Source organism: Podarcis bocagei (genome assembly GCF_964188305.1).
Source record: "Podarcis bocagei genome assembly, chromosome: 7".
Lineage (NCBI taxonomy): Eukaryota > Metazoa > Chordata > Lepidosauria > Squamata > Lacertidae > Podarcis > Podarcis bocagei.
The window spans coordinates 37905473-37932393 of NC_138132.1; the positions used below are offsets into that span (position 1 = coordinate 37905473).

Consider the following 26921-nt stretch of genomic DNA (forward strand, 5'->3'; position numbering starts at 1 on the left):
TAAAATAACAGTGACTATTTTATTGAACATTATTTAATACCATATCAAAACACCTTGACTAATAGGGGAAGCTTCCCTTCCCAAGCTTTGAATATTTTTTTATTTTTTATATTTTTTTATTTTTTTACTATATAAATACAGATACCTTTTCCTGCTTGGATGGAGGTCACCGGGGCAGGGGCTTTTTCCCATGGCTGAGGCGGTCTCCGCTTCGTGCTCAAATGTGGATCAGGGAGGAGTGTGTGTGTGTCTGTGTGCGCGCATTTGTGTGTGTGTGTGTGTGTGTGTTTTAATAAAAATCAGTTGTTGTTTTTTTGTTTTCCACACAGGGCTGAGAAAGGTTCAGGCATCTTAGCAGGACACTTGTGAGTGGCAAACAGCCCTTCAGAATATGCCCCTGAAGGTGCCCCAGAGTCAGGAGTTCAAACCAAGACTTACTGAGAGGAGGGAGGGAAGGGAGGAAGGGGAAACCAGGGGACTTTTGGCAATGAAGGTGGGGGGTGTCCCTAGGTGAGGCAGGAGGGAGAAGAGAAGGGTCTCGGGAAATTTGGCTCCTCAACTGCCGGAGCGGCTCGAGCCAGGAGGCCAAGAGGACGCAGTCTTGTAAACATCACCAGGAACACACATCAGTTGACACGAAATGGCTGTTTTGTAAACACTTGAAAGACAAACCTACGACGCCTTCAAAAACGTGACAGAAAATGCCCTTTCCTCCGCAGGATGAGGGTAGGGGGCAGGCGTGGTGGGAGGGGGGAGTCTGTTGTTTCCTCTTCCTTTTCCAAGGGGTGGAGGTGAAAAGGAGAAGGGGAGGGGGGCTGGGAAATCACCTTTTCAGTGCAAAAGTGTGACCCGCGTATGGCAGGAAGGGCCGAGTCCTTGTCAAATGGTGGGTGACTCTCTCATGCTCCGTTTGGCTAGCAACCAGGTCTGGCCCAAACATCATGGCGCCGCTGGGCGACGGCCGCCGGCTCTGGCACCGGGCACTCCTCTCGACCCAGGCTGGCGGCTGCCGAGGTGTAGCCCTGCAAGGGCAGCAGCTTCTCTTGGGGTGGGTTCTTGTCTGCCCTTTTAAGTTGAGAAGTTAACACAAGCCCCTCGCCCCCACTGTCGTCCCAGTGGGGTCCAGAGCCTGCTCAGAGGAGGTTGGGTGAGGGAGGGGAGATGGATGGCAGGACAACCTGTTGAGAGAAATGACAGGATCAATGATTGCCACGAGCACAGAGAAGCGAGCTCAAGTCGAGGAAAGCAAGTTCTTGACAACACCAACCGAGAGGAAAAACACATTTAACCCCCACAGAATAAGGGGAGTTTAAACTTAACACAAAACCAGAGTATTCTTCTATATGAGATGAGAAATCCATTATGGGTATTCTTACAAATGCACCCCTTGTTCTGCAATGGGTAATATACCCTTTCAGTGAAAGAAAGAAAAAAGGAAGCTTCCATACAGGAGCTTAATATCACAAATAGGTTGTTAGCCAAAAATTATTATTATTATTTGCTTTATGGGATTTTTCCTGGAAATGGAAAATCTGGATTGAATTGAGGTTGCGGGGGACTTAGGAGAAGCATCATGTAGATGCTATAAAAATATGCATGCAGAAGATGTGTTTTTAAACACAAAAGTAGTCTAGGAAAATTTGAGGGAACTGTTTCTGCGTGGCAAGGCTTTTTGTAAAATGTGGTTTGTCAACCCACCAAAGAGTGTCACCTTAACTGGTAGACAGTACATCAACATGATACCCTGAGAACATCAAAGGCCCCTCCTCATTGCAAAGAAACACAACACATACTTGCTTGGGCTTTTTTTCCACATTAATGAAACTCTGGCTTATTGCAGAAGACCCAATGCTACTTCTAGAAATAATTCTTAAAAGTATACAGTCGACTACAGGTGTCTTGCTTTTTGTTAACTGTACCATAGGCTGACTTAACTAGTAAACAGCTTGCTGATGACATCCCTGAAAGGCTCAGTAGTTTGTAGAAATGTGTTCCATGTTTAAGTAGAGAAATTGACAGAGATTAACACATACAAGCAAATAAAAACCAGGGCATTTATGAGGGTTTGCAGCTTGTGCAGACAAGTCATATTCATCAACTGCAAAACTATTTCTGAATATCCTGGTTTTTACTCATCTATCAGATTTATCTTGTTGTTGGGCTGACACCTCTTTTAAGTTCTGTCAGCTTAATATGTTTTGGTTGTTTTAAAATTTCATCTATTGGGTAAAGAATGACTCAGGGGTTAGTTCTTATCTTTAAAATATGGTGTTGGATAAACTGATAGTGTTTGTTGATTGGTTGCCCTCTGCTCGTTTTTTGTAAACGCTTCATGCTAAAACTTGGCAATAAATAGAAGTGTGGGTGGTGTTTTAAGGCCTCCAGATGTTTCAAGAGAAGATTTCTGAGCAAAGCCTCACCTTGGGAGAGGTCAGCAAGCGTTGCCAGGGTCAATCCGAAGGGTGTTCTGGGCAGGATCTGTTCACTTCAAACCAGGAATCTATACAACTGAAGAAGAAAAGGTGGGTATTAGACCCCACAACAGGGGAATCCTTGAGGCCAAGTACTTGCCCTAACTCTACAGGGTGGTGGTGGTTGTGGATGAGGAGCAGCATGGCTACCTGTGCCCAGCAGAAGGGGCTTGAGGAGGAAGAAGCACCCAAGGAATTCTGCAGCCCATATGAAGGTGCTATGGGGCAGGTTTGGCCATTTGCGGGAGCCTTGCTGTCCCACAATGGAACTCTACGGAGAGAGATTGCTGAACTCAGGTCTTCTTCATACTCTACCTTTTATGGTAAATGCACAGGCAGGGCAGCCGGGCTATCGTGTCCCCCTGCAGGAGTTCCTCCAGGCAGATGACACACTCGCCTGCATCCTTTGTTAGGACATCATCTGCAGGGGGGAATGAAGGTCAGAGAAGGCGGTTGAGCAATGAGCACCAGGCAGAAATGGGTTCCTACCCTCCTGTGCCATCTTGGCAACCTTCCAGCCTCAAGAGGGAGATTGTAAGGGCCCATAACAGAGACAGAATTTCTCACTCCTGGATTTGTCCATGGGCTAATGCTACAAAGTCCCTCTTCTCATGCAACCTTGGTCTTGCAGAGAGCATGCCTTCCCCTACACTGCAGTTCCACGGGTAGTCATCTTGAGCCCAACAGTGGCCATATTGTAAACAGTCACTTGCTCGTTCATTTGTGCAGATAAGAATCCTCTCCAAGCCACCAAGCAGGAGAGATCCCCCCTCTCTTTTAGGGCAACAAATGATTACCACCAGCACACCTAAATAGGTGAGCTGGGGACAAGGGCTGGCTTCTTTGTACAGATCTTGAATGTGAGAACCAACTAATTTGTTCCTGACCGCTCTCGAAGGGAGGACCTTCCGAAAAGGCAACGGGAGATCTGACTAGAGACTTGGGACCTAGTCTTCATAGAGATGGTAAGCCTGTGTCTAGGTTCCACTAATTCAGACTACAGGCAGAGCTCATGTGGTGGACCATAAACACTTCCTTGAGAAAAAACATTCCTACCCACAGAGAGTTAGCACGTCAGGGGGCTTGCTTCTATTCTAGTTTTTATTACTACGTTGCTAGTCTCACAGACCAATCTTGCTCACGCTACACGAAGCATCCTGCTGAAAGGAAAAGGAAAGCAAAACAGAACTCAGAGGAACCAATGATCACGAAATGAGAAAAGGGAATAACCCAATTGCTACCTACAAAACAAACAATGATTGTGCTGTATGCTTTAGGAATAAGACATCCAAGCCAAAGGCAGTCACAGGCAAGTGCTAAGAGAAAAGCCCAAGCAATATTTTCACACTGATTATCATTTCAGCTTATTAGTCACTTTACCCATGTTTTAAAACATCTTGGAAATAGTAGTAAACAAAATAATTAAAAGCAAAACAAGGTTATTGTACTATGAAAAACAATCCCTCTGTCCAACCAACCACAGAGAGCATCCCCAAGGGGAGGAGACACCCATCAACTGCTGTCAAATGAAAAAAATAGCACTCAAATGCCTGGGAAATGTATTCGCCTAGTGCTAAAAAGATATCATTGTTGATGGCAGGAAAGTTTTCCAGAGAGAGCATTCCATATAACCTGGTGGTGGGCGCTACTAAAAAGGCCCATTCCCTCCTCATCACACTCTGGACAGCTTATTATATAGAGAAGTTGCACTGTCTTGAAAATCTGATTAAATGCAATTCAGATATCATGCCAAACCATTGTTATGGAAGACTAAGCATGGTTTAGTGTGATGTCTGAATTGGATATCACACTCCTGCTGCAATCAGAACATAACATTACAAAGGAGTGTTTATTTTGCAGAACTCATTTTGATTATTCACTCCTCTTTTCAGGAACACTCACTCTGGGAGGCTGCTGCCATTATGCTCTCCAACCAGATAAGCTGACAAAAACTAAGAGGATCCAGAGCAAAAGCGGTAAAAATCACTGTCTGAAACATTAAGCGGTAACATTTCTCTCTCTTCTTATATGCAGAGTCTGCATACTAAAATAGAAATTGCCACCTGCGCTTGCCATGCTAAAAGCACCTTTTGTGCCACTGCACTAGTTAAGTGTGCATAAATCTAATCATGTAATTCTTTAGCTCCTTGGAAGCCGGTGAAGATCATTACTCGGTTGACAGCCCTAACAAATAGTGCAATATTCTTCTCCTCTGGAAGCCTCTGAACTAAACGCAGGCCAGAGAGGCTGCTAGGTTGACACTGAGAGGCATCAAAGGAAAGCAGCATCCCACTGTCTGATGCCTGGAGGCAGTTCTGTGAAAGCCCTCCTTTGCTTCACAGCTCCAAAAATAGGCAACAAAGGTGAGGACAAAGGGGGGGCACTGGATGAGTTGCTAAGCACTGCAGTTCTGCTGTTTCCACAAATCCCCTGCCACTTTTCCCACCCCCACCCCGCTGCCTGACCTGACACAACCCTGCGTAAAAGCAGGCTGAATGCATGGTAAGGGCTCATTGGGGTAGTGGGGTGGGGTGCTGAAGAACAGGGATTCTCATGGTGGGGAGGGCAGCAGAGAAGGCAGCTCGGATTTAATCTTCCAGCACCACTGCGTAAGGTGCACCATCTCTGGCTATGCTCAATTTGGCAGGCTGAGAAATTTCTGCGTGGGGAGGGAGTGATGGAGCTGCCTTCCCTATCGCAGGCTGCTGTCAGGCAGGCTGGGGAAGGCCCAGCTGTGATGCAGAGCGACCAGCTCCTCCTCCTGACCTGATTTCTAGTTTGCAGCCTCAGGAGCTGCCTGGCGCCGTCTCTGCCAGCACAGCCTGGGCGGATCCTGTGTAGCGTCAGGGACACTGGGGGACTAATGCAGCCTGGCACCAACAGCTTGGAGCAGGTGCCGGTCAAGCCATTGCCCCCCCCACTCACCCTGGTTGCTGGGCAGGCCGGCTCATCACTCCTGGGGGGCGGGAGAGAGCAGCCAGCCCCCTTGCCATGCTGAGAGCCAGCTGAGCTGCAAAGCAGTGACTGCAGCAGCCCTGAGCAAAGCCTGCACTGCTCTCTGTGTGAGCAGCAGAAAGCAAGCGAGTGCCCTGAGCGAGGGAAGCGGGTCACTGGCTCTGCAAAGGAGGCTGAAGAAATCACCTGGGGTTCTTGATCTACGCCAACTATGCATGCATGCACACTCACCCACCCACCAAGCGCTAGACTACTGCCTTTGCTCCAGCAGCAAAAGGAGGGCAGTGCATGCCCACCCCCTACAATGAGCTCACAATCAACACTATCTAAGAACAGGATTTGATACCCAGTACATAAAAGCCTTCTATTGTAGAGTTTCTAGTCCTTATGGCTGCAGAGTTAATTCAGAAGAATTTAAGCAGGTGTGGGAGAAATCCCAGAAACTTAGTTTGCATCTTTTGAGAGTGCATTGCATAAAAAATGGCTTAGTACTTATTTTTCCAGGCAGCAGTTTTTAATACTTCTCTCTGTATTTTTTAGCACATAAGCTGACACAGTTCTGAGGAGCACAGGTGACGCCACCAAAAGCCCAGGCTGGAAGAACGTGACATGGTGTATCAACACTCGCTGCTGGACAGCTGACCTCAGGTCTGGGGAATCTGGTGCCTCCAGCTGCTGCTTGCCTGACCATTGGACCATGCTGGCTCGGGTTGGTGGGAGCTGGAGTCCCAACCAAGTCTGGTTGTTCACCCTTGGGCTTGCATGAAAGATGCTGAGAAAGGTGAGCTGGTTAAGAACACAAGGTGGCAACAGGCAAGTCAGATGGGGCTCAAAAGCCCCCACTTACCATTGTAGGAGAGGCGGGGCTTGCTCAGACACATGATAAAGTGCATTTCCATTTCGTCGGAAGCCACGGATTTGGAACAAATGGGGCACTTGAAACCTACAAAGGAGCAAAAGAGAAGGACATGTGGATTAGAGCGGGATGCTGACTCTGACACCATCTTAGGAACACAGGAAGCCGCCTCCTGCCAAGTCAGACCTGACATGAAGTTAAAATCTCCCTGAGGTCACATGTACTAAATGTCAGGCAGCCCTGTAAGGGAAGGTGCAGCTGAAAGAGTGCCAGATTTGATTTCCATAACCAAACCAAACCCTTTCTCAGCCCTATCTGGACACGTCAAGAGTGACCCTGGGACCTTCTGCATACGAGCAACTGCTCTGTAATCATTTTCTTTGTGGATGGCTTTGTAACTGTATTCCTAACATGCTCAAAAACGTCTCATGGGCCAGGCCCTCTCCAGCCTGGCATCTTTCTACCACAGAGGGAAAGAACGTGCACCTCCCAAGAAATGCCTCTGCGCTGCCCTTCGGCCGTGTGAGACAGACAGCTGCAGTCAGAGAGGGCACAGGAAGGACAGGACAGGACATGGAAGGAGAGAACTCTGGAATATGCCACAAGGCTTTCCTGAAAAACAAGAAGCAATCAAGCGCAATCTTTTCATGCTCACGTATGAGAAAAGGCAGCACCTGATCCTGGATGCCCCCTATGAATGTTTCCAGAGAATTAGCCTAAGCTTAGGGGTTGCAGCAAAACTAGAGTCTTGAAGCATTTTAAAGACAAACTAGTTTATTGCAGCATTGTATTTAAGGGGTGACAAGATGCTCTGTTGTTTTCTCCCTGAAGAACCAGGACATATGGCTGGCCTTTGCCCATGAAAGAAGTTTAGTGCTCTTAGGAGGAATATTAGCAAGACAGGTAGAAAATAAAGTCACATTACGAGTCTTACAAATATCTCTATTTCTTACCATGAACATATATACCATAAATCTATATCAGGCCTACACAATTGGTGACGCACCAAGCAATTCCCAGCTTATCAGGGGACCTACAAATCTCCATTGTTTGCTGTTTTCCTGGACTAGGATCACAGGATAGTTGCCAAATACCTGGTGGGCCACAATACATGACTGATAGGTTGTGTCTGTCTTTATGGGTCGTGCAAACTGTGGAGGCGTATTTTTCCCTTTAAGTTTCCCTTAATAAAAATATTTTTGAAAACTCAAATTCATTTCACATAAACCTACAAAAGAGACATGAACTAGAAACACACAAAATAAAACAAAAAGTAAACCTGTAGTGCAGTACTCATTTTTATTATGAATGCCTCACTTGAGCTAGGTCTAGAGATGAACATTCTTAGTCCAGTCAGAAGCAAAATTAAATGTGCGCTTCCAAGAAAACAACAGCAACCCCCTGCGTTCAGTTGGCTACAGAAATTTTATGCTTTTCTATCAAACATACGCTTCAGGTTACAGACGCCGCTAACCCAGAAATAGTACCTCAGGTTAAGAACTTTGCTTCAGGATGAGAACAGAAATTGTGCTCTGGCGGCGCAGCGGCAGCAGGAGGCCCCATTAGCTAAAGTGGTGCTTCAGGTTAAGAACAGTTTCAGGTTAAGAACGGACCTCCGGAACGAATTAAGTACTTAACCCGAGGTACCACTGTACGAATAATGGTTTCTGATGCCAGGTGCCCTGAGTGAGCACAGCAGGAACTGCTCACCTTTATGCCATCTTATGCCTGTCACAAACTGCCAAGGAAACAACTCCCTGCTTCCTTCACCCATGCCCCCCAAGGAAGTGTTCTGCATGGCATAAGCCTTTGGAGGCAATGGCTAATGTCACCTGGGAACCTTCAGAGATAACACCCAGCCTCAGCCTCAGCTAGATACCCTCAAGAGCCTTAGAGCTGCAACTCCCATCATGGCCTCAACTGGAGGGCACCAGGTTGGGGAAGGCCACTCTAAATAATGCTAATCCATAAAGCTACCCCTTTCTGCAGCTATGTAGCAAACATGGACCCTCCCCATCAGGAACTTCAGTTTTCAGGAACTCAGAGATGTGGGGCAAGAAAGTGGGGATTTCTACAAACTGAACCATGGGAGGCTGTTTAAATATATTTGTTACAATTTTGCAAGATCAATAGTTCCTCTAGCTGTGGGATAATGAGGAAGGTCTGTTCCCGTTTTAAAAGCCCTCATTAGGATGTGTGGAAATAAGGGCTGCTAGCCAATTAAAGACTTTTCAGAAGATTAAATGCTCTGTTAAAAATCAGACAATAACTTTGATTAGAATAATTCTGCATATCATAAAAGCTTTTGCATATTATAAAAGACTATGTTTATAACAGTTGAAAGTGTTTTAAGCTGTAAAAAAACCTTTTAAAGCTTTTAGTTTCTGTACACTTCTCGCAATATCTTTCCCTCTCTCTTTCATTTCACTAATACAGCAAGTTTAAAGTGGTTCCAACAAATAAGCAAACTAGTTGCTTGCAGCTCTATTTATTACAATCTGCACTCCCCAATCAATTAAATCTCTAGTAACTTATCAATTAAAGGGATATGAAAATGAGCCTGATCTAGAATTTTCCATATGATAGTTCCAAGCCCAGGGTGTGTGTGTGTGTGTGTGTGTGTGTGTGTGTGTGTGTGTAAATGCAGTGTTCCCTGCACCCCTTAAAATCCACATTTCAGGATATGAATCTTGCAACAACTGTATGGTATACAGCTGTGGTTGGCTGACCTGCAGCATCAACTGTACTGCACTGTGCTTGATGCGGTATGATTTTTTATGGTATATTTGCAGACATGATAGGGATCACCTGAGCAAAGTTCATGGATCACTCACAGACCACAGTTGCACAAAAAAAGAGGTGAGCTCAAAAGGTGGTGAAGCTGAAGCTACACAGTTTTAATTCTTGAAGAAGCATTATTGGTGAAATACAGCTAACCCAGAAGTTACAACATGGACACCTAAGAGATGCTGAACACTTTCATGGCTGACATTCTAGACACCTAAGTGTCACACTGTACAGACCATTTTGACATCTTAGTGTTGCTGTTGGGGAGATCATTTTCAGGGATGCCACAGCATCACTTGCAGCTACTCTAAAGGAGGCAAACATTTTGTTCCCGGTTCTCACACAGACTTGGAACATCAACAAGCCGGTGTGCCTCGAGACACAAAGTATTTCCATACCCTTTTAGAAGCAGGTTGCAGTCCAGGCTGATGCACACATTATGCCAGCCACGTAGCAACGAAAATGCCATTGAAAACAAACCCAAGCTGATGAGGAAGAGACAACTAACACGTGATATTGGCTTTCACCTGGGCAACCAGGAGCGGCTCGTTTCTGTCACCCAGCAACCATCCTCTATTTTTATAGCTCTGAAGCCTATCTTTTTCCTCCCAGATCCAAATGCAGATGTACACAGCCCTGAAAGCAACACACTTGCCTCAGTCCTTTTATTAATCAAGAAATCAACCAGTATGCAGACATGCAATCTTTTGGCACAAAGGTGGCTGGAGACAGATGGTGGCTGCCTCTGCCCTCAATGTCCCTGCTGCCCAGGCCCGCCAACTCTATGGTGCTGAGGCCTCTATAGCTCCCCCCCCAAATGTCTGCTGGGATGGGACTCAGCCCCACGCTCCCAATCTTAGAGGCCAGAGGAGGCTTGGCGGGATGTCACCCCCAATGTTGGGTGCAACTTGGTGCCTGTGCTGCTGCCATCTTGCTTAAAGTTCTGGTAAGGATGGCACTAGCAGCATAGACTTGGAAAGGCAAAATACTTGCTTTGACTTGATGGGCCTACTGGCGAGTCTAATTGCTGACTCAGCCTTATGCTACACTTGTGTGTATTATTAGGGCTTGCCAATAGGCGGCCGTGCATACCATACCACTCTTGACATCCTCAAGGCCTCTGAGTCCCTACAAACTCACTGCCCCCTGAGTCATGAGGTGTGTAAGAATGGCTACCCCTTTGTCCCCTGAGAAGTACAAAGATGCTGAAGGAGCAACTTGGAAGATTGACCCTCTTTCCCACTTCAGCTCTATCTGCTTTTCAAGAAACAGATTAATTCTTCTGGTTCCAACTTTTATCCAGATCAATTGGAAAAGTAAAGTCTGTCTCTTGGTGGTGGGCTGATCTGGGATTTGATTTTGATTTTTGGGCGGGGCAGGGAGGGAGAGACATGATCAGAGGGTGGTAGCCACAGCACCTGCAACAAAATCCAAATTTATATTATCCAACTCCTGGTGTACATGCATATTTTGCTAACTGTGCGTTAACTGTGCCCTCAAGCCCTCAACATCCTCAAACGCAGTCTCCAGTCCCTTTTTTGTCTCAGGATTGTTGCTGGACTAATTGCAGAAGTGAAACAGCCGTTGCCAACAAGGTCTGTGAGTTTCAGTTCCCACAGCATAACCAAGCGCAGCTGGAGCATCGGATCTGTGAGAGTGATTTTGGGGTGAGCATGCAGAGTGCATGGCTAACTACCCACCACCACCATTTACCTGTACATTTTATTTCAGGATAAGCTACCTTGACTTGTCAGACTATGACTCCCAACTCCTGCTTCCTTGGAACACGCAAAGAGGTGTGAGCAGTCCAAGAGCAGGAAAGGAGATTCCCCTCAAAATGGGAGGGAAAGAGCATCCAAGAGGGGAAAGCTCAGTGCTGCTTTCGCCTGAAGTGCAAGTTCAAACAAAGGCTGCTCATTCTGCCACAAACTAGGATCGGGACACAGGATAAAAATAAGGATGCACATACTCTTTTTAAAAAAGCCAACAGCCCATGTCAACAGCATGCTATATTCCCCTAAGGGCAGGGCTGGGACGCTGCTTTGACTGACATCCCCAGGTGATGAGCACAGGCTGGAATGCTGGCCAGTAGCCCAGGGACAAGGTCTTGGCATGCCCAGGCAGAGTTTATTTAGGTTTTGCACAGTGGTGCCATCACAGCCACCACCACGTGCATACAGCCCACAGCAATGCTGACCTTTCTTTGGCCTCTGAGCAGGAAAAAGCCATGGTGCCGTGATATGATGGTAAAGGAGTCATCTGCTAAAGGAGTCATCTGGAGATCGCCATGATGGTCTGCACACCATACATTTCTTAAGGGATAATTTAAAAAGCCCCCCTGGATCAGACCAATGGCTTGGCGAGTCCAGCATCCGGTTTCCTACAACGGCCGACCAGATGCCTATGGGAAACCCACAAGCAGGATTAATCATGCTTGTTGACAACCAGATGCACAACACTGGATGGCAGACTTACATTCCAACAAATCATCCCTTTGGCAGTACGTCCCTTGTCACGCTTAGGGACACTTCTGATCATCCTATCTATTGTCAGCCCTTTACAGCAGAAATACACACACAACCCAGTAGGTACCTTTCTGACTTAGGTAAACAACTACAGGCGAGACCCTGTGTCACAGCTCAGTGTCAAGAGCATACTGTTGTGGCGCAGGAGTGGGTAGAAGATAGATTTGGTTCTGCTATATATTTAATACATTTATTTCCTGCTTCTCAGCTACAGCCCTCAAAGCAGCTACCAGTATTTACAACTGGCCCACTCCCTGTTGAACTTTCGGTGTCTTACTGATTTTTTATTATTATTATTCCAGCAGGCATTTTAACTGAAGTCTGATTTTAAAGTTTTAACTGATTTTTACCTTTCCCATACTGTATTCGTTGTACGCTGCTTAGAGACGATTGCAGTTAAGCAATATAAAAATCGCTTAAATAAATTAAGGAAAAATCCTTATCCAATATACCAAGAACCACATGCTCATCACTGAAGCAGAAGCCGGCCTCTGACATTCTTTCCCACAAAACTCACAGGGAAGTCACTTGTCAGGGAACTGACATCAGAGCCAGAGGCGGAGGGAAGGCTCCCAAGTGATGCTGGAGAAGGACCCAGCAGGGAGAGAGGCAGCTCATCAGCTGGGGAAGGAAATCAGCGCAACACCAGGGATAAAGGGGGGCAGATGGGGGAATCGGCGAGAGGGCTCCAGGACTCCTCGCAGGACACCAGTGGGGAGAGCACGGGTCCTCCGCTACCCACACCCTCCCTGCGCAGAAGACTTCCGCGCAAGGAGAGTAGGAGGAGACTTGGCGTCAAAGAGCTTTTATGCTGGAAAAGGTTTAAGAAACGCCCACTGACGGATTCTGCTAGCGACTGAAACAGCCACGAAGTGAAGGGCTGTCCAGACAGAAAGGTTTAACCAGGCAACCTAGCCAGGAGTGGCGGCAACTTACTCACGAGCAACCCCTATTACTATTACATCACTCTTTCTCAGCCTAACCTAATTCATAGGGTTGTTGTGAGGCTAAAATGGAGAGAGGGAGAACTATGCATGCCACTCTGAATGCCTTGGAAGAAACATGAGATATAATAATAATCATAAATAATCGTGATGATCTGCCCTCCCCTGCTCTATAGCAGACACAACAAATGGATGCAAATGTCAGTGATTGTTGCTGTATTTTTATTGTTTTTATGTAAATGGCTTAGAGTTTTATCATGTATAAAACACTCATTTTAAAGTTATAATTGTATAAAGTGACCTCCAACTAAATAATGATAATTATATGTACTGTATATATCTTCCTATATACATAAAAATGTAAGGTGCTGTCACATTCCATCAATAGGTGGCTATTTTAACTGCAGCATGAAGATTATTATTAAAATGTGTATACTGCCCTGGACCCGCAGGTCTCATGGCGGTTCCCAAGATAATAACACAATATGAAAACACAAAATTAATAATCAAAACAAAAACAAAAACAACGCAATAACACACACACCCTATGCTGAATGTGTGCAGCAACATTACAGCATCACCCATAAGAATTGCAGGCTCAGGCTAACCAGATGCCTGTGTGACAGGGGCTGTGCGCAGACAGGTAATCTGTGATGCAATAAGTGATCAGCCTGTTGGGAAAGAGCAGGCAAAAGAAAGCCTTTTCCAAAAATGCAATGGTGATTAAAGCGGGCCATTTTCTCCACCAACGGGATCTGGTTTATGAGCAAGAGATCTGAGGGAGCTTATGAAGCTCACAATTGTTTTGTTGCTCTGGGACTCCCTGCCTAGGCAGGAGATCTGTGTTGATATTGCAGTGGAAAGCCAGTAAGATCTGTGTGTACTAAAAGGCTTTTACCCTTTTAAAAGCTTGACTGTACTACATAGGCCTTTTTACATCAGTATTACTCCCACAGATCAAATTTACATTTTTTATGCTGGTATTTGGTGGTTTTTAACCTGCTGGCTCCTTATTCTTATTAGTTTTCTTGCATTCTGTGCTTCTCACGTTAACCACCTTGGATTGTAAAAGGAAAAGAACAACAAACAGGGCTGCTGCAACAAGGCACTGAATCTCACCCCATGCCCCTGCTTGCAGTAACTTAAGTCTCATGCCCTTTATGCCCCAGCCCTTCGCCAACACCTTTCTCTCATTCAGTACTAAATCTGGCCGCAAGTCCTTCCGGGTCAGAGATTCATATTGCCTAACAGACCCAGATCTTGTTACAGGCCACTGTCAGCCCATTAGGGACAAAGGTAATTCGGGAAATTATGGACCTGTTCATCTTCTGTAACAAGGAAAATACTAAGCACACAGCAGAGAACAAGTAATTTGTAAACAAGGGGGTTGGGGGTATACTGAGCAATCGGCTTCATTTTTAAAAAATATATGTTTATTTTACAAGAGGTAACTTGATTGACTAAGAAAGGACAAAATATACACAATAATTAACATATTAAAAGAAAGAGGATCTAAGAGGATTGGTGTGGATGTTGTTATTTTTAAGCATAATATTCTGAGTAAGCAATGGGGAGAGGGAGGGCAGAGAAAAGAAGCACCAGCACCCTGTAAAAATAGAATTTATTGATATGCCAGACAGCTCAAGTTCAATTTCAAAGCAAACTGGTTTCCTAGAAGCCTTCATTTCCTGGATTCCCAATTCAAGGCTACAATAACTTTGTCATCAACTTATGGATGTCCCAACACCACCCATCCATCACAATCTTGCCTCCAGATGTTTTGGACTACAACTCCCACTTGTCCCATATGAAGCTTGATCCATACACAGGAAACCTAACCCGATTTCCTGCTGGGGGCTGGCTTTCCTCACCTTCTGCAAGCTCTGTGTAATCCTAGCAAGCTGCTTTTTAAAAGCTGCCGGAGTGTTGGACTAGAACTTGGGAGACCAGGGGACTTCACTGGGTGACCTTGGGCAAGTCACTGCCTCTCAGCCTAACCTGCCTCACAGGGTTGTTGTGGGGATTAAATGAGGAAGGGGAGAACCATGTATGTCACCTTGAGATCCTTGGAGGAAAAGGTGGGATATCTGTGCAGTAAATAAACAGTATGTTAGGATACCTTGCACTCTAAGCACTAAGCAAGGTGGGTCCCCTTGACTCAGGAACACAGCAGTGGTGATGCCCACATCTTTCCCAGAACTTCTCCGCTCCTCCTTACTTCCAAACCAAGCCAAACCTGCAAGGACCCTGCCTCTGTGTGGAGAGGATCACACCTCCAAAAATAGCCAGAACAGCAGGGATCAGCTGTGTTATGCGAGCAGGCATATAATTTACTTCTCCATGGAATTCTTCAGTGCTAAACTGGAATCTTAAGCATGGATTTTTTGTAAAGGCCCTCCTTAGTGTGCAAAAGTGATCCAATGTCATCTGATACATACACACTGGCCATAGCAGATCCATTCATGCACTTTGCATTACCTACACTTGCCCTCAAAACTGCAATGCAAGTTGTGAACACAGTTCAGTGTGGAATTAGGGTTGGCCAACTAGCACATGTGTTTACAACAGCACAGCAATGCAGACAGGAAGTGACCTGTATTTTGTAGGTCCCTAAGTGGCTGACTTCCCAGCCTCCAGGTGCTAAACCAAGCAGCCAAAGCTGTCCATTATAGGCAACCTGAGGCCTGCTGCTCTAAACCACTCTAGCAGCACACAGAAACAAGCCAAACATGAAATTGCTTTATCTATTTCAAACTGACAACTTATGGTACTCTTTCTCTATGAAGTAAGCAGATAGGGAAGCTCACAATAATAAAATTACATTAAAAGAATTTAAAAAGGGGTCTATGCTTTATTTATTATTACATTTTAATCTCACCTTTCCTCCAAGGACCTCAAGGTGGTTGTACATAATTCTCCCCCCTTCCCTTTATCTTCACAACCACCTTGTGAGGAAGGTCAGGCTTAGGGGATAGGGACAGGTGCAAAGTCATGGCTGAGTGGGGATTTGAACTCTGGTCTCCTGGGTCCTAGTTGAACACTCTAACTACTATGCCACACTGGTTCTGCCAGTACAATGTGTTTGCAGGAAGCAGTATCACACCAGGGAAGGGAGGGGAAAGAAAGGTAAGCAAATGAAGGGCATGTCTGGCTGGTGCGCAATAACATTGAGAAATGCACCTGCAAGGTTGTTGGCATTTTGTGGTGGGCGAAGAATGGTTGGTTCAACCTTGTTAAAAGGTTCAAAGCAGTGGCTTGATGGCCAAGGAAAAAGAAGATGCAGAATCTTTATCTCCAAAATAAATAAATGCTCCTAGAGAGTCAGGGGATATTTCTCCTCTCATGAAGGAAATGTTCAGCCAGCAGTGATGTGGCAGAAAGGCCACCACTGCCACAATTGTACTCAGGAAGCTCTCTTATATATTTTGCTTCTCATTCCTTTCAAACACTCCCCAGAAATCCCTCTGTGCACCATTAAGGTTTCAAATTCGCCTGGTGGGTAGAATCTCCCAGCTGCTGCAAATGCATCAACTACTTACAGAACTCTCATTCTTGAGACAAGAATAAAATGGCATCTGCTCAGCTGCCACCTGCTGAAAAAAGGTCCAAGGAGCTGCTCCACAAGAACTGAAAGGCATCCAGGCCATATTCGCACCACATATTTACAGGACTGCCGTATCACTTTAAACTGTTATGGCGTCCCTCAAAGAATTATGGGAGGTGTAGTTTGTTAAAGGCATTGATAATTGCTCAGTTCTCAGAATGGTTTAACAATCCATCCCTCTTCAAAAGGAACACAAAAGCACACACACAGGGCAAACTAAGGAGGAAATTGCTGAGGTAAAAAATAAAATACACCCAATACAACCAAAACTTTAGCAACACCAAGGGGTTACTTGGTGGGGGAAGAACAGTAAAAATTGCCAACTCACAAAATGCACAGTAGGAAAGGCACATGGCCAAGAAAAGACAAGGCCACATCCACACCTCTAAACTGCTGAGCCTCTCAGGCTTGCCAATCAGGTCGGCGTTTCGATTCCCCACAATGGGGTGAGCTCCCGTTGCTCGGTCCCTGCTCCTGCCAACCTAGCAGTTCGAAAGCACCCCAAAAAGTGCAAGTAGATAAATAGGTACTGCTTCGGCGGGAAGGTGCGCTGCTCTGGTGTCGGTGTTCCGTTGTGCCAGAAGCAGCTTAGTCATGCTGGCCAGATGACCCGGAACAACTGTCTGTGGAGCAGACAAACGCCAGCTCACTCAGCCTTTAAAGCGAGATGAGTGCCGCAACCCCAGAGTCGTTCGCGACTGGACTTAACTGTCAGGGGTCCTTTACCTTTACCTTTAATACCACTTTAAACAGTCATGGCTTCCCCCCCAGAATTCTGGGAACTGTAGTTTGTTAAGGGCGCTGAGAGTTGTTAGGAGACCCCATTTGCTGCACAGAACTACAATTCCCGGAGTTCCCTGAAAGCGGGATTGATTGTTAAACTACTCTGCAAATTGTATCTCTGTGAGGGGTCTCCCAATGTGCTCATTTGATTGATGCTGTGCTGTACTCAGCCCATGCAGGGTTCGGGCCTAAATGTTTTACAGCTGTACGTTCAAACCGAAAGCTGTACATTTGGATGGAACCAGGCAGCAGTCTTCAATCTTGGTTCAACATTATCTTAGAAAGATGCATCACTTGCAAAGCAGCGGTGCCTGTTTGGAGACACGCATGATGCCGTATTCTGCCCAAATGCAACTTGCCCTCTCCAGGGCAGAAGCTGAACAAACTTCCTGAAGGTTTGCAGCAAAGGTGAACTGCCGCCAAAACCACTTCAACAGCGACCACTCATGATATCAAGGCCTCTCCGTTGCCAGATATTTGTGTTTAAAAAGGAATGTGTACTTCATAAAAGTGGAAAAATACAGCTTTTTGTATGAGCATGTTGCTTTCTGCAAGGCAAGCAGCCCACCTGAAGGTTGGGGAGAAGTGTAGCAAGATTGCCATTAGGCGTGACAAAATGAATGTATTGTCCCACACATAGCAAAGCTGGGCTTCCACTGCAGGAGTCATGTCCCCCTTCCATATTATGTCTACCTTCAGCCTGAAGAGTCCTTGGCCAGAAATGATGTGAGTCGTAGTCCCATCTGGAGGGCCAGAGGTTCCCCAGCCTTGCTTCATAGGAAGAGCCCCGTCTTAAGATGAGGGTTGTGACTCTCTAAATGAGGCAAATTTCAGAAACGGTGGTATCTGGCACACCAGGTGCAGCCAACGAGTTCACAACAAACAGGTAATGATCAGCTTGCAGCTTCTCTTGGCAGGCTGTTCATTTCCTTTCCCATAGGAAGTATTAAGCTGCACACACAAGCCGCTGCTTCCTGCAGAGCACAGATGCTGAAAACAGAAACCCCAGAAACGGCCTTGCTATGTGAAAGTAGACGACTCCTGTCTCCTTTCTTTTTCTGCCAAAGACACTCCTGCTGCCTCCTGCTCCACATGCAACCCCTTCTTCCAAGCAAGGAAATGCACAGCTATGCCAGTGGTATACTCATGTTTCACATCTAGTTCACAAAGCCTTTATATTTATTTATCCATCCATCTGATTTCTATCCCACCTTTCCTCCAAGGAGCTCAAACTGGCATGCCTTCGTTCCCCCACCCCCACCCCACCCCAACACCCCTGGTAGATAGGTTAGGCTATGAGACAGTGACTGGTCCAAGGTCACCCAGTGAGCTTCACGGTTGAATGGGGATTTGAACCCAGGGCCTAGTCAAACACTCCAGCACTATGCTACACCAGCTTAACACTCTTTAGCAAATGTGCTTTTGATGGCTGGCTGCGTGTGTGTAGCTGAGAGGTTGGACACCCCATATAAAGTTAGAATTCTGCACGTTATCTTGATGAAATCTATAACTTGATTATGCACCAGCAACCGAATCCATTCTCTAAATACCTATCAGGAAGGTGTTTACCTCCTTCCTTTCTTCTCTAGAACTCAAGGCAAACTATCCAAGGGTTTTCTAGCAGAGGGAATTATAGGGTAGAGCACCATGCTGCAGAGGGTGCCAAAACAATGCTGTAGAATGGACCACTAGACGTGGGGGATGCTGAATTTTAGCAGCACCCAGGGTGACACTGGAATTTGAGAGCCCAAAGTCCACCACTGTTTCCAAGCAATCACCCATCCCAGACGCTGACCAGACCTGGCCTACAATTGCTGCATCACGGGTCTTCAGATCATGCCCTGAATCTATAAGGAAGTTGGCACACTGTACATAAACAGTGGTAACTATAAACAATAATAACAGTGCCCTTTTCACATCCAAACCCAAGGCCAACCCTCTCTCCCGAGACCCATATCCATTCACATCTCCAATAACACCACCAGCCTTGGTAGTTACACAATAAGAATACATTTTTAAACAAAGATAACAGCTTGGATCCAAAGGTGCCCTTCCATTAACCAAGAGAGCCTCTTCTACTCACAGAAGGGCTGTTTCCAACTTTGTGAAAGGCTGAGAAGAGCCACTGCAAGTCCAGGGAAGTTATTCTCTGCCTGTGCGCTCCAGCCTTTGCTGTGCTGACTGGGGATGGTGGTGCAGAACAGCTGGATGACGGCGGGTTGGCGAAGGCTGGTGGAAGGTCTTGCTTGAGAGAAGACTCCATACAAGTTCTTTTTTAAAAGACCTATTTATGGCTCACTAGTGTGCATATGCGGTTTCTTGTACTGTAAAGCAACCCCCAGTACACCACAGGGACACACTGCAGAAGGCTAGGTTGGCAAGTGTTTCTTCCACTTGTCCAACAGCTCAGCACAAGGAATCACCAAACGGGACCGCCTCAATGGTGATCACAAGGCACTTGCGGGTCTACGACTGGTTTTGCGCACTCAAACCTCCAATGCAAGGTAAGCAGAGCTTCCATCAGAGCAATGCTAGGATCTGGAGCGACACTGCTCTACACCCATAAGCTTTCAGTTACAATGGAAGTTCAGGCCTTGCTATATCTCTGTGCAATGAACCTGCATGGAAGCAAGGCATCTCTCTTGGAGGTGGTGCTAGCAGCTCCCCACCTCCACTCCTAGATGCAAGAGGTCAAGCTGCGGCTGCTTCATTCCTGCACTGCAGGGAGTTGGACTGACTGACCCTTGGGTGTCCCTTCCAAATCCACCATTTTATGGTACTTAGTGGTGAGGAAAACAAACTCTCCACATGGCTCAAAAGCACCACCTCCTCTATCAATTGTGTGGCTAAGCTCACAGGATGAAGCTCTGAAGGCAAGGTTGACCCAACTTCCGTTGCATACCACGGTAAATGGTATGCCTCAAACACACTGGCTCAACAGGTCAGATAATTAGTGTTTGTGTGTGCAGACTGTTCTTTTTCTTAAAAAAGAGAGAGAGAGAGACTTCCCTTGTCATACTACTCACTGGGAAGAAATGGCCATAACCGCTTGTCTGACAGCCCTCAAACTCACCCATATGGATCCACTACAACGCCTACTGTGACTAATTAAAAAACAGGAATGCTGCATTTTTGGAGGTCTGCTGTCTTATTAGCTAGATGTTCACCTCTGCCCCATTTCTGCTGCCACAGACATATAAAGAAAAGGTTAGTTGGCTCTGAGCAAACAGATGTTGACCCAGCTCTAACAGCTGCTCAAGGAAGCCCCACCTAGAGACAGCCAACAATTGTCAAGTGACTTTTCTCATAAGAGAAGTGCTAGATTGAGGACTTAGCCCCAAACACTGAGGCTAAGCCCTTGCAAAAGGCAAGCCAAAAGCCGAGATGGGCTATGCTGTGCCTACCCAGCAGGAGGCAGCAATGCTTCTGAATACCAGATGCTAGAAACTGAAAGAGAGGGGCTCTTGTAATGGGGTCCTGCTTATGGGTTTTCTATAGGCGTCTTGCTGACCACAGCACAAACAGGATGCAAAACCACATGGGCCCCCTTTGGTCTGATCCAGCAGTCTCTTCTTATGTTCTTATGTTTAGGGAGGGCAATTGAGCAAGAGAAACCACCCTTGAAAAGTTGCTTGAACCCAGCTCTCTGCAAGGTCCATTTTAGCAATGAAGCCTCCTTTCAGGGAGGGGCTACCAGCTGTTTGGCTTATAAATAGCCACTTGCCTGGAAACCTGTAGTAAGCAACACACTTCTCTGGAAACGCCGGGCCCTCCACCTGTCTTTTAGGTCACAAGTGACTAAACTTGGGCATGTGCAGGCAGGTGAACTACTAGTTTGCAGGCTGTTCTCTTTTGTCAATTTATTGACAAGGCTGAGTTTGGGGAGTCCACCAAAGTGACTGATAAAGATGCTTGAAATGGGGGACTGGGAGTTAGTCTCCCAGGCAAAGAATCAAGGAGTAGTAACTAACTCAGGCTTTCAGGAGCTTGATGCAGCAGCCTTGTTGAAGCCAAACTGGTCTGGGGCTGGTCAGCACCTAGATGGGGAACCCTGGGGAACCCAGGCATGCCACTTTCAGTAAATGGGGAAGAGCTGTAGCTCAGAGGTAGACCATCCGCTTTGCACATGAAAGGTCCCAGCTTCAATCTGTAGCATCAGCAGGTAGGACTGGGAATGCATGTTCCCCATCTGAAACCCTGGAAAGCTGTTGCCGGTCAGTGTCGCCAATACTGATGGATCAACAGTCTGTCTGAGCTGATGTAAGGCAGCTTTTCATGAGTTTTCCAGAGTAAATTAATTAATAAAATAAAATAAATACCCAGGGAGGTTATAATTGAATTCAAGAGCCAGCTTTCTGAATGCTACACAAGGCAGTGCTGCAATTACATCGCAAAGGAACTAAGGTTTTGTGGGAGCTGTCCACTGCTCTTTATCCAAGAACTTACAGCCATGAACACAGATATCTTCTGTCAGAGATGTAAAGGCAGCCAGTGAAGTGGAGATGAGTCCCGTGCGCTGTGACCTTCACAGTGCTCCCGCTCCCGCTCCCCCCTTGGAAGAAAAGCTTCCCCCTCCAGCAATAGAGTATCAAGAATATTGCAACACAGATACAGCCAAGCAGAAAAGCCCCCTGCTGTTCAGGGAAATATCAAGGTGATGGAAAGCATTAATTGGAAGATTAACCTAATTATCTGGACACAGAATACATGGGTTTTAAATAATTTCTCTCTGAGCTGCACTCTGTGAAGAAGACATCGCGGCTGTAAACAATCTATGCACTCCACTTGGTCCAGGCAATTATTTTCCAAACAATACATGATTTGTCTGTGCCAGCTGGTCCACAGAAAATTAGCATCAACTAACCACAAATCTGTACTGGCAGTATAATATTTTGGTTCTGTGCATTTCTTGGTAGCCATACTGCTCTTGCAGAGGTGCAAAACACACAGACCAACTGAGACAACATGAATGGAGCAATATTAGAAATGGTAAAGATTCTCAGTTACATGGAGCTCTTCTTCTGTAAAAACAGAAATATAGCATTGCTGCTCTTAAGACAGGTCATAAGGTTTGGAGAGGAACTACATTAACTATGAAGGAATTTGATTGGCCAGGGTGACAAAGCAAAACAAAGTAGCAAATATATTTAACAGGGAAGAAGATGAGCTTGGAAAACACCAGGACTCATCAGATTTGCTTGTATCATTTAGCCTAATTGATATTTTAATCAATTAGGCAGGCAACAGATAGATGACTAAAATATCTCCCAAGATGAAAGGGACTTCCTCCACTTCCTGACAGAACCTGGTTGCAAATTGCCTTGCTAGGAGACACTGCTTAATCTTTACATCACTTGTTCCCTGCAGCACAGTGGAAGGGAAACTATGAACACACACATCAGAGTTTACCCCATGGAACCTACCAGGACTTGCCTCCAAGTTCACATGTAGAAGACAGGACCGTAAATCTCTGTACTCTCCATCCCAGATAATTTCTTTTCTCAGCTTCCCCTTAAAATGGCCTTCGCTTACCTGGTGCCTCCCCAGTTGTTTGGGGTGCTCACCTATCTACCAGAATTCTACCAGATGGGTTATCAAATATGTGTTCTACACACTTCTGAGGGCAGTAGGCCCAAATACCACTTTTCAAGGCCCCACAGATCTTATCTTCATTCTCTATGTCTTGCATACTAACAACAGGTGTCCAGGCTCAGGTAATTTGGTAAGGAACAAAGAGTGAGATTTGAAAACTAAAATCACCCTCAATTACTTACCATAACTTCTTAACAGCCTATAGAGGCCATACATTCCTGCAACTCTAAAATCTGTTCCAATTAAACACAGCCCTAAGTTAACATGCTCCACAAAAAAATCTGTTGGATCAGACCAAAGGCCCATTTAAGTCCAGTATCCTGCACATAATGGGTCATCAAGATGCCTGAAGGGAGCCAACAAGCTGCAGTTCATTTCTTATATTGGTGAGAAAGCAAGTTACTACATTCCCCTTCTAGCTTTAATCCAAGATAGAGGGTGAGGTGGAGTGGGGGAGAATACAATGAAAGCCTGCTCTTTTCCCAAGAGCAAAAGAAAAATACTGTCCATTAATCAAGAGAACCACCATTTTTATCTTGTGAACTGCCCTGAGATCTTTGGATGAAGGGCAGTATATAAATTTAATAACTAATAATAATAACATGGTCTGTTGGGCAGCTTTCTTTTGCACTGATAGGTGATGTGCCAAAGCCTCAGACCATACTTGCAAAACTGCCACAGGCAGCCATCCGTAAGAAAGAACAGGTCGTTACCTTAGTCTCTCCACACCCCAGTAATCACTTCCTCAGCTGCCACACCAGACAAGTCACAGTGTCAATTCAACAAAAGCTGGAGTGGAGTTCAACAGTTGAAGCGCTACTGTTATTCTATAGTTGGGGTTAAATTATTGTTTGACAATTCTATTTGTACAGTTTTTATTAGCTTCCCTGGGCTCCTATGGGGGGAAAGAAACACCACTTAAATAGTGGTGCATCTTCTTGTATGTCTAAAGCAGGCCCCACCCCAACCCTAAACAGAAACAAACAAACAAACAAACAAACAAACAAACAAACAGGTGGGCACTCCAAAGTGCTGCCTGGGCACAAACTGACCCTAAATCACTGCTGCGCCTGTCAAAAGGCTTATTCGCTGGTATAAACTTTTCAAAGATGAGCCAGTCATTTTATGAACCTATAGTGTCAAGGGAAGTACTGTAACAGTACAGCTCTATTCTGCCTTGGTTAGACCTCACCTGGAGTTCTGTCTCCAGTTCTGGGCACCACAATTTAAGAAGAATATTGACAAGCTAGAACATGTACAGAGTAGGGTGACCAGGATTTTTAATGGCCTGGAAACCGAGCCTTATGAGTGGTTGTGTTGGGAGTTGGGCATGTTTAGTCTGGAGAAGAGAAGATCAGAGAGGTGATCTGAAAGCCATCTTCAAATATTTGAAAAGCGGAAGACAATGCGGAAGACAATGCAAGCTTGTTTTCTGCTGCTTCAGAGAGCAGGGACCCAAACCAACTGATTTAAATAACCAGGAAGGAGATTCTGACTAAACATTAGAAATAACTTTATTATCATGATCAACAATGGAGCAGACTCCCTTGGAAGCTGATGGGAGTCTCCTTCACTGGAGGTTTTTAAAGATAGGTTGAATGGCTATCTGTCAGGGATTCTTGAGCTGTGATTCCTGCATTGCAGGAGATTGGACTGGATGACTCTTTGGATCCCTTACCATTCTATGATTGTATATTGTTTTTATGGTATTTAATGCTTTTTGGGACTTGTAAATGTGGTTGTATGCTGCATTGATATTTTACATACCGTTTATAAGTACTTTCATAAAGTATATAAACAAATGAAACGTACTTGCCAGGCCTTGAGCACAGGCATGCTTCTAAACATGCTCACAGTAAACCTTTCCCTCACCACCACCACCAAGCAAGGACAACAGCCACCCTCACCTTCTTTAAAACTCTGAATATCCAGTCAAGGGCTTCAAGTGTCAGCAAACTTGACCCCCAGAACCTCCAAGCACAAGACAAGTTCACCACAGATAAGCCTGCATCTTTGCTGCCTGCCTAATGGGACCCTGGCCTTGTGTTTGGGGCAAGAGGGAAGAAGGATGCATTTGGGTCCCCCTCAAAAAAATAAATAAATGATGCTATAGATATGTTGCAGGGTGGTATTTCTTGCACAGTTTCCCCTTCTCATTTTATGAAGAGCCTTGGGGTTCCCCATGACTGTCTGAAAGGGGGCCCGGAAACAAGGCCGCGGGGACGAGCACACTCACCGCTGTGCGAGCTGAACCACCGGGGTCCGATGTGCAGAGGCAGCGCATCAGCCAGCGAGGCCCTGGACCCCAGGTAGAGCATCCCGTCTCTGTGGTGACCGCCTCCCGTCTCCTGGAAACCGTTGCCATGGGCGTAAGGGGTAGAGTCCGCGCCCGACCCGCCGCCGGGACCCCGCTCCGAGTCTGCTCCCGCCGCGGCTGTCGTCGTCGTTGTGGCCCCCGCTGCAGCCGCCGCCGTGTAGAGGCCGAAGGGGACGCTGCCGGCCGCTGCGGGCTCCATGCCCAGCCCTACGCCCACGCCGGCCACGGAGCTGACGGAGCGGCTGCGCAAGCCCATGGCGGGCCCTCCGCCGCCGCCCGCGCCCCGGTAGTGCCCGAAGTGGGGGGCTCCCCCGGGCGGCGGTACCGCGCTGTCGTCGCTCGACACGCCGGCCAAGGGCCCGCCCCGGGAGCGCCCCGTGGCCGTTGCGCCCGCCGTGCTCTGCTTGCCGCCCATGCCGCTGGCGGCGGCGGCAGCAGCGCCGTGGACGGGGAGGTCGAGCAGGGGCACCCGCGCCGGGGACTAGGAGCTAAAGCGGCCCCCGGAGCCGGGCATCTTCTCCGGGCCGTCGTCGCCGCTCCGGCCGCCGCCGCTCCTCCTTCGCTCCGAGCGCAAGCAGCAACAGCCCCAGCCGCCGTCCGACGCCGCGCCCCACCGGGCGGCCCGCTGCTCCTCCCGGGCTCATCCACGGCGACAAGGCAGCAGGGCCAGCGCTGCCCCGCCTCCGGGGCCCGCCCTACGGAAGAAAGACGCCGCCGCCGCTGGGGCCCCGGCCTCTGTGCGCGGGTCCTCTGGCGCTGGCGCTCCGCATCCAGGCGAAGCGCGGGGAAGGCGAGACCGGCCTCTCGCAGGAGGAACAGCAGCCCCGCCTGCGACGGGCTCCGTCAAGGCGCGCCCCGGCCAGCCATGGAGCGAGCGAGAGAGCAAGCGAGCGCAGGCCCTCCCTTGGCTCTCCTCGCCGCCCTGCCCGCCCGAGGGCTGCCTCGGCGCGGCCTTGCCGGCGTCCTCGTCGCTCCTCGGCCAGGCGCCGCTTTCCGTCGGGGGCGGGGGCGTCCTCGCTGGCTGGCTCCCTCCCGCCTGTTCCTCCGTCCGTCCGGCTAGCCAGCCCTCCTGACGGCTGCCGGAGGAGAGACAATAGAGGCGCGCAGGACGCCTGCGCCGGAGCTTCTCTCCGCCCCCGCCACGGGGTTGCGTCAAGGGCTGGGCGGGCGAGCGGTGGGCGCGTGGACGGGGCGGGCCGCCAGGATTCCCTCCCCACCTCGCGTGAAACTGTCGGGGGAGTCGGGCCCCGTGAAAAGCAGCGGGGCGGGATCCCCCGGTAAACGCGCGCGGGGTTGCGCTGCACGGCAGCCGTCGTCCTAGTGGGCGCACTTACTTTCTTGGGGCTTGCTGCTGGGTAAACTGTACGCAAGGTCGGACTGCAGCCCAACCGCCACCCCCCCCTCCCCGCACGTTTACTCGGGAGTAATTAGCACAAAGGCCACTGGGACTAGCTCCTAGGTAAGTGGGGTTTCTGGGAACCATAGGAGAAGAGAATGCTCTCGTTCTCCGTTCCTCTTACTGGTTTCCCACAGGCATCTGTTTGGCCAGTGTGAGAATAGGATGCTGGTCTAGATGCTGCTCCAGTTCCAGTGGTGTTGGGTATGGGGAGCCACTGTTTGGGTGCGGTGCAGGGTGCTGACCACTATGGGGGTGTGTGGCATAGGTGTTTCGTCTCTATTCCTTGTTCCGGCCTCTCTCTCTCTTGCATTACAGAGACTTGAGTGAGTGAGCTGGATGGACCTAACCTGACCTACATATACCCACCTGGGTTTTTGGTACTGCACCAGGTTAGACTAAGGGGTCAAGGCGAGGATGTTGCTATTGTCTATAGGAGCACCATCTCCTTCACCAGGAAGCCTCTTGACCTTGGGATGCGCTTACACTGTCTGCACCTGGTGTTGGGCCAGAAAGACAGATCAGGGATGCTGCTGGTTACCCTATTACCCAGCAGCAACCCTGATCTAGCTGGCTGAGGTGTTCCTGGAGGATGCTACAACTTCAGTATCCACACAGGCTGCTGTTGGACAAGCTTGAGACCCATGACAACTGTGGGTCTCTCTCAAAGGGTCAACAGCCTAACACACCA

General features: G+C 47.5%; 1 protein-coding gene across 1 annotated transcript; it reads right to left on the minus strand.

Moving 5' to 3' along the window:
- Positions 1–25349, minus strand: ZNRF1 (zinc and ring finger 1). Its single transcript, XM_081203787.1, has 5 exons — positions 24754–25349; positions 6274–6369; positions 2787–2892; positions 2421–2508; positions 1–1178 (listed from the first exon to the last, which is right to left on the minus strand). Exons 1-4 carry the CDS (start codon positions 25247–25249, stop codon positions 2451–2453), a joined length of 756 nt encoding a protein of 251 aa, XP_081059913.1. The 5' UTR covers positions 25250–25349; the 3' UTR covers positions 1–1178; positions 2421–2450.
- Between the last annotated feature and the right edge of the window lie 1572 nt (positions 25350–26921).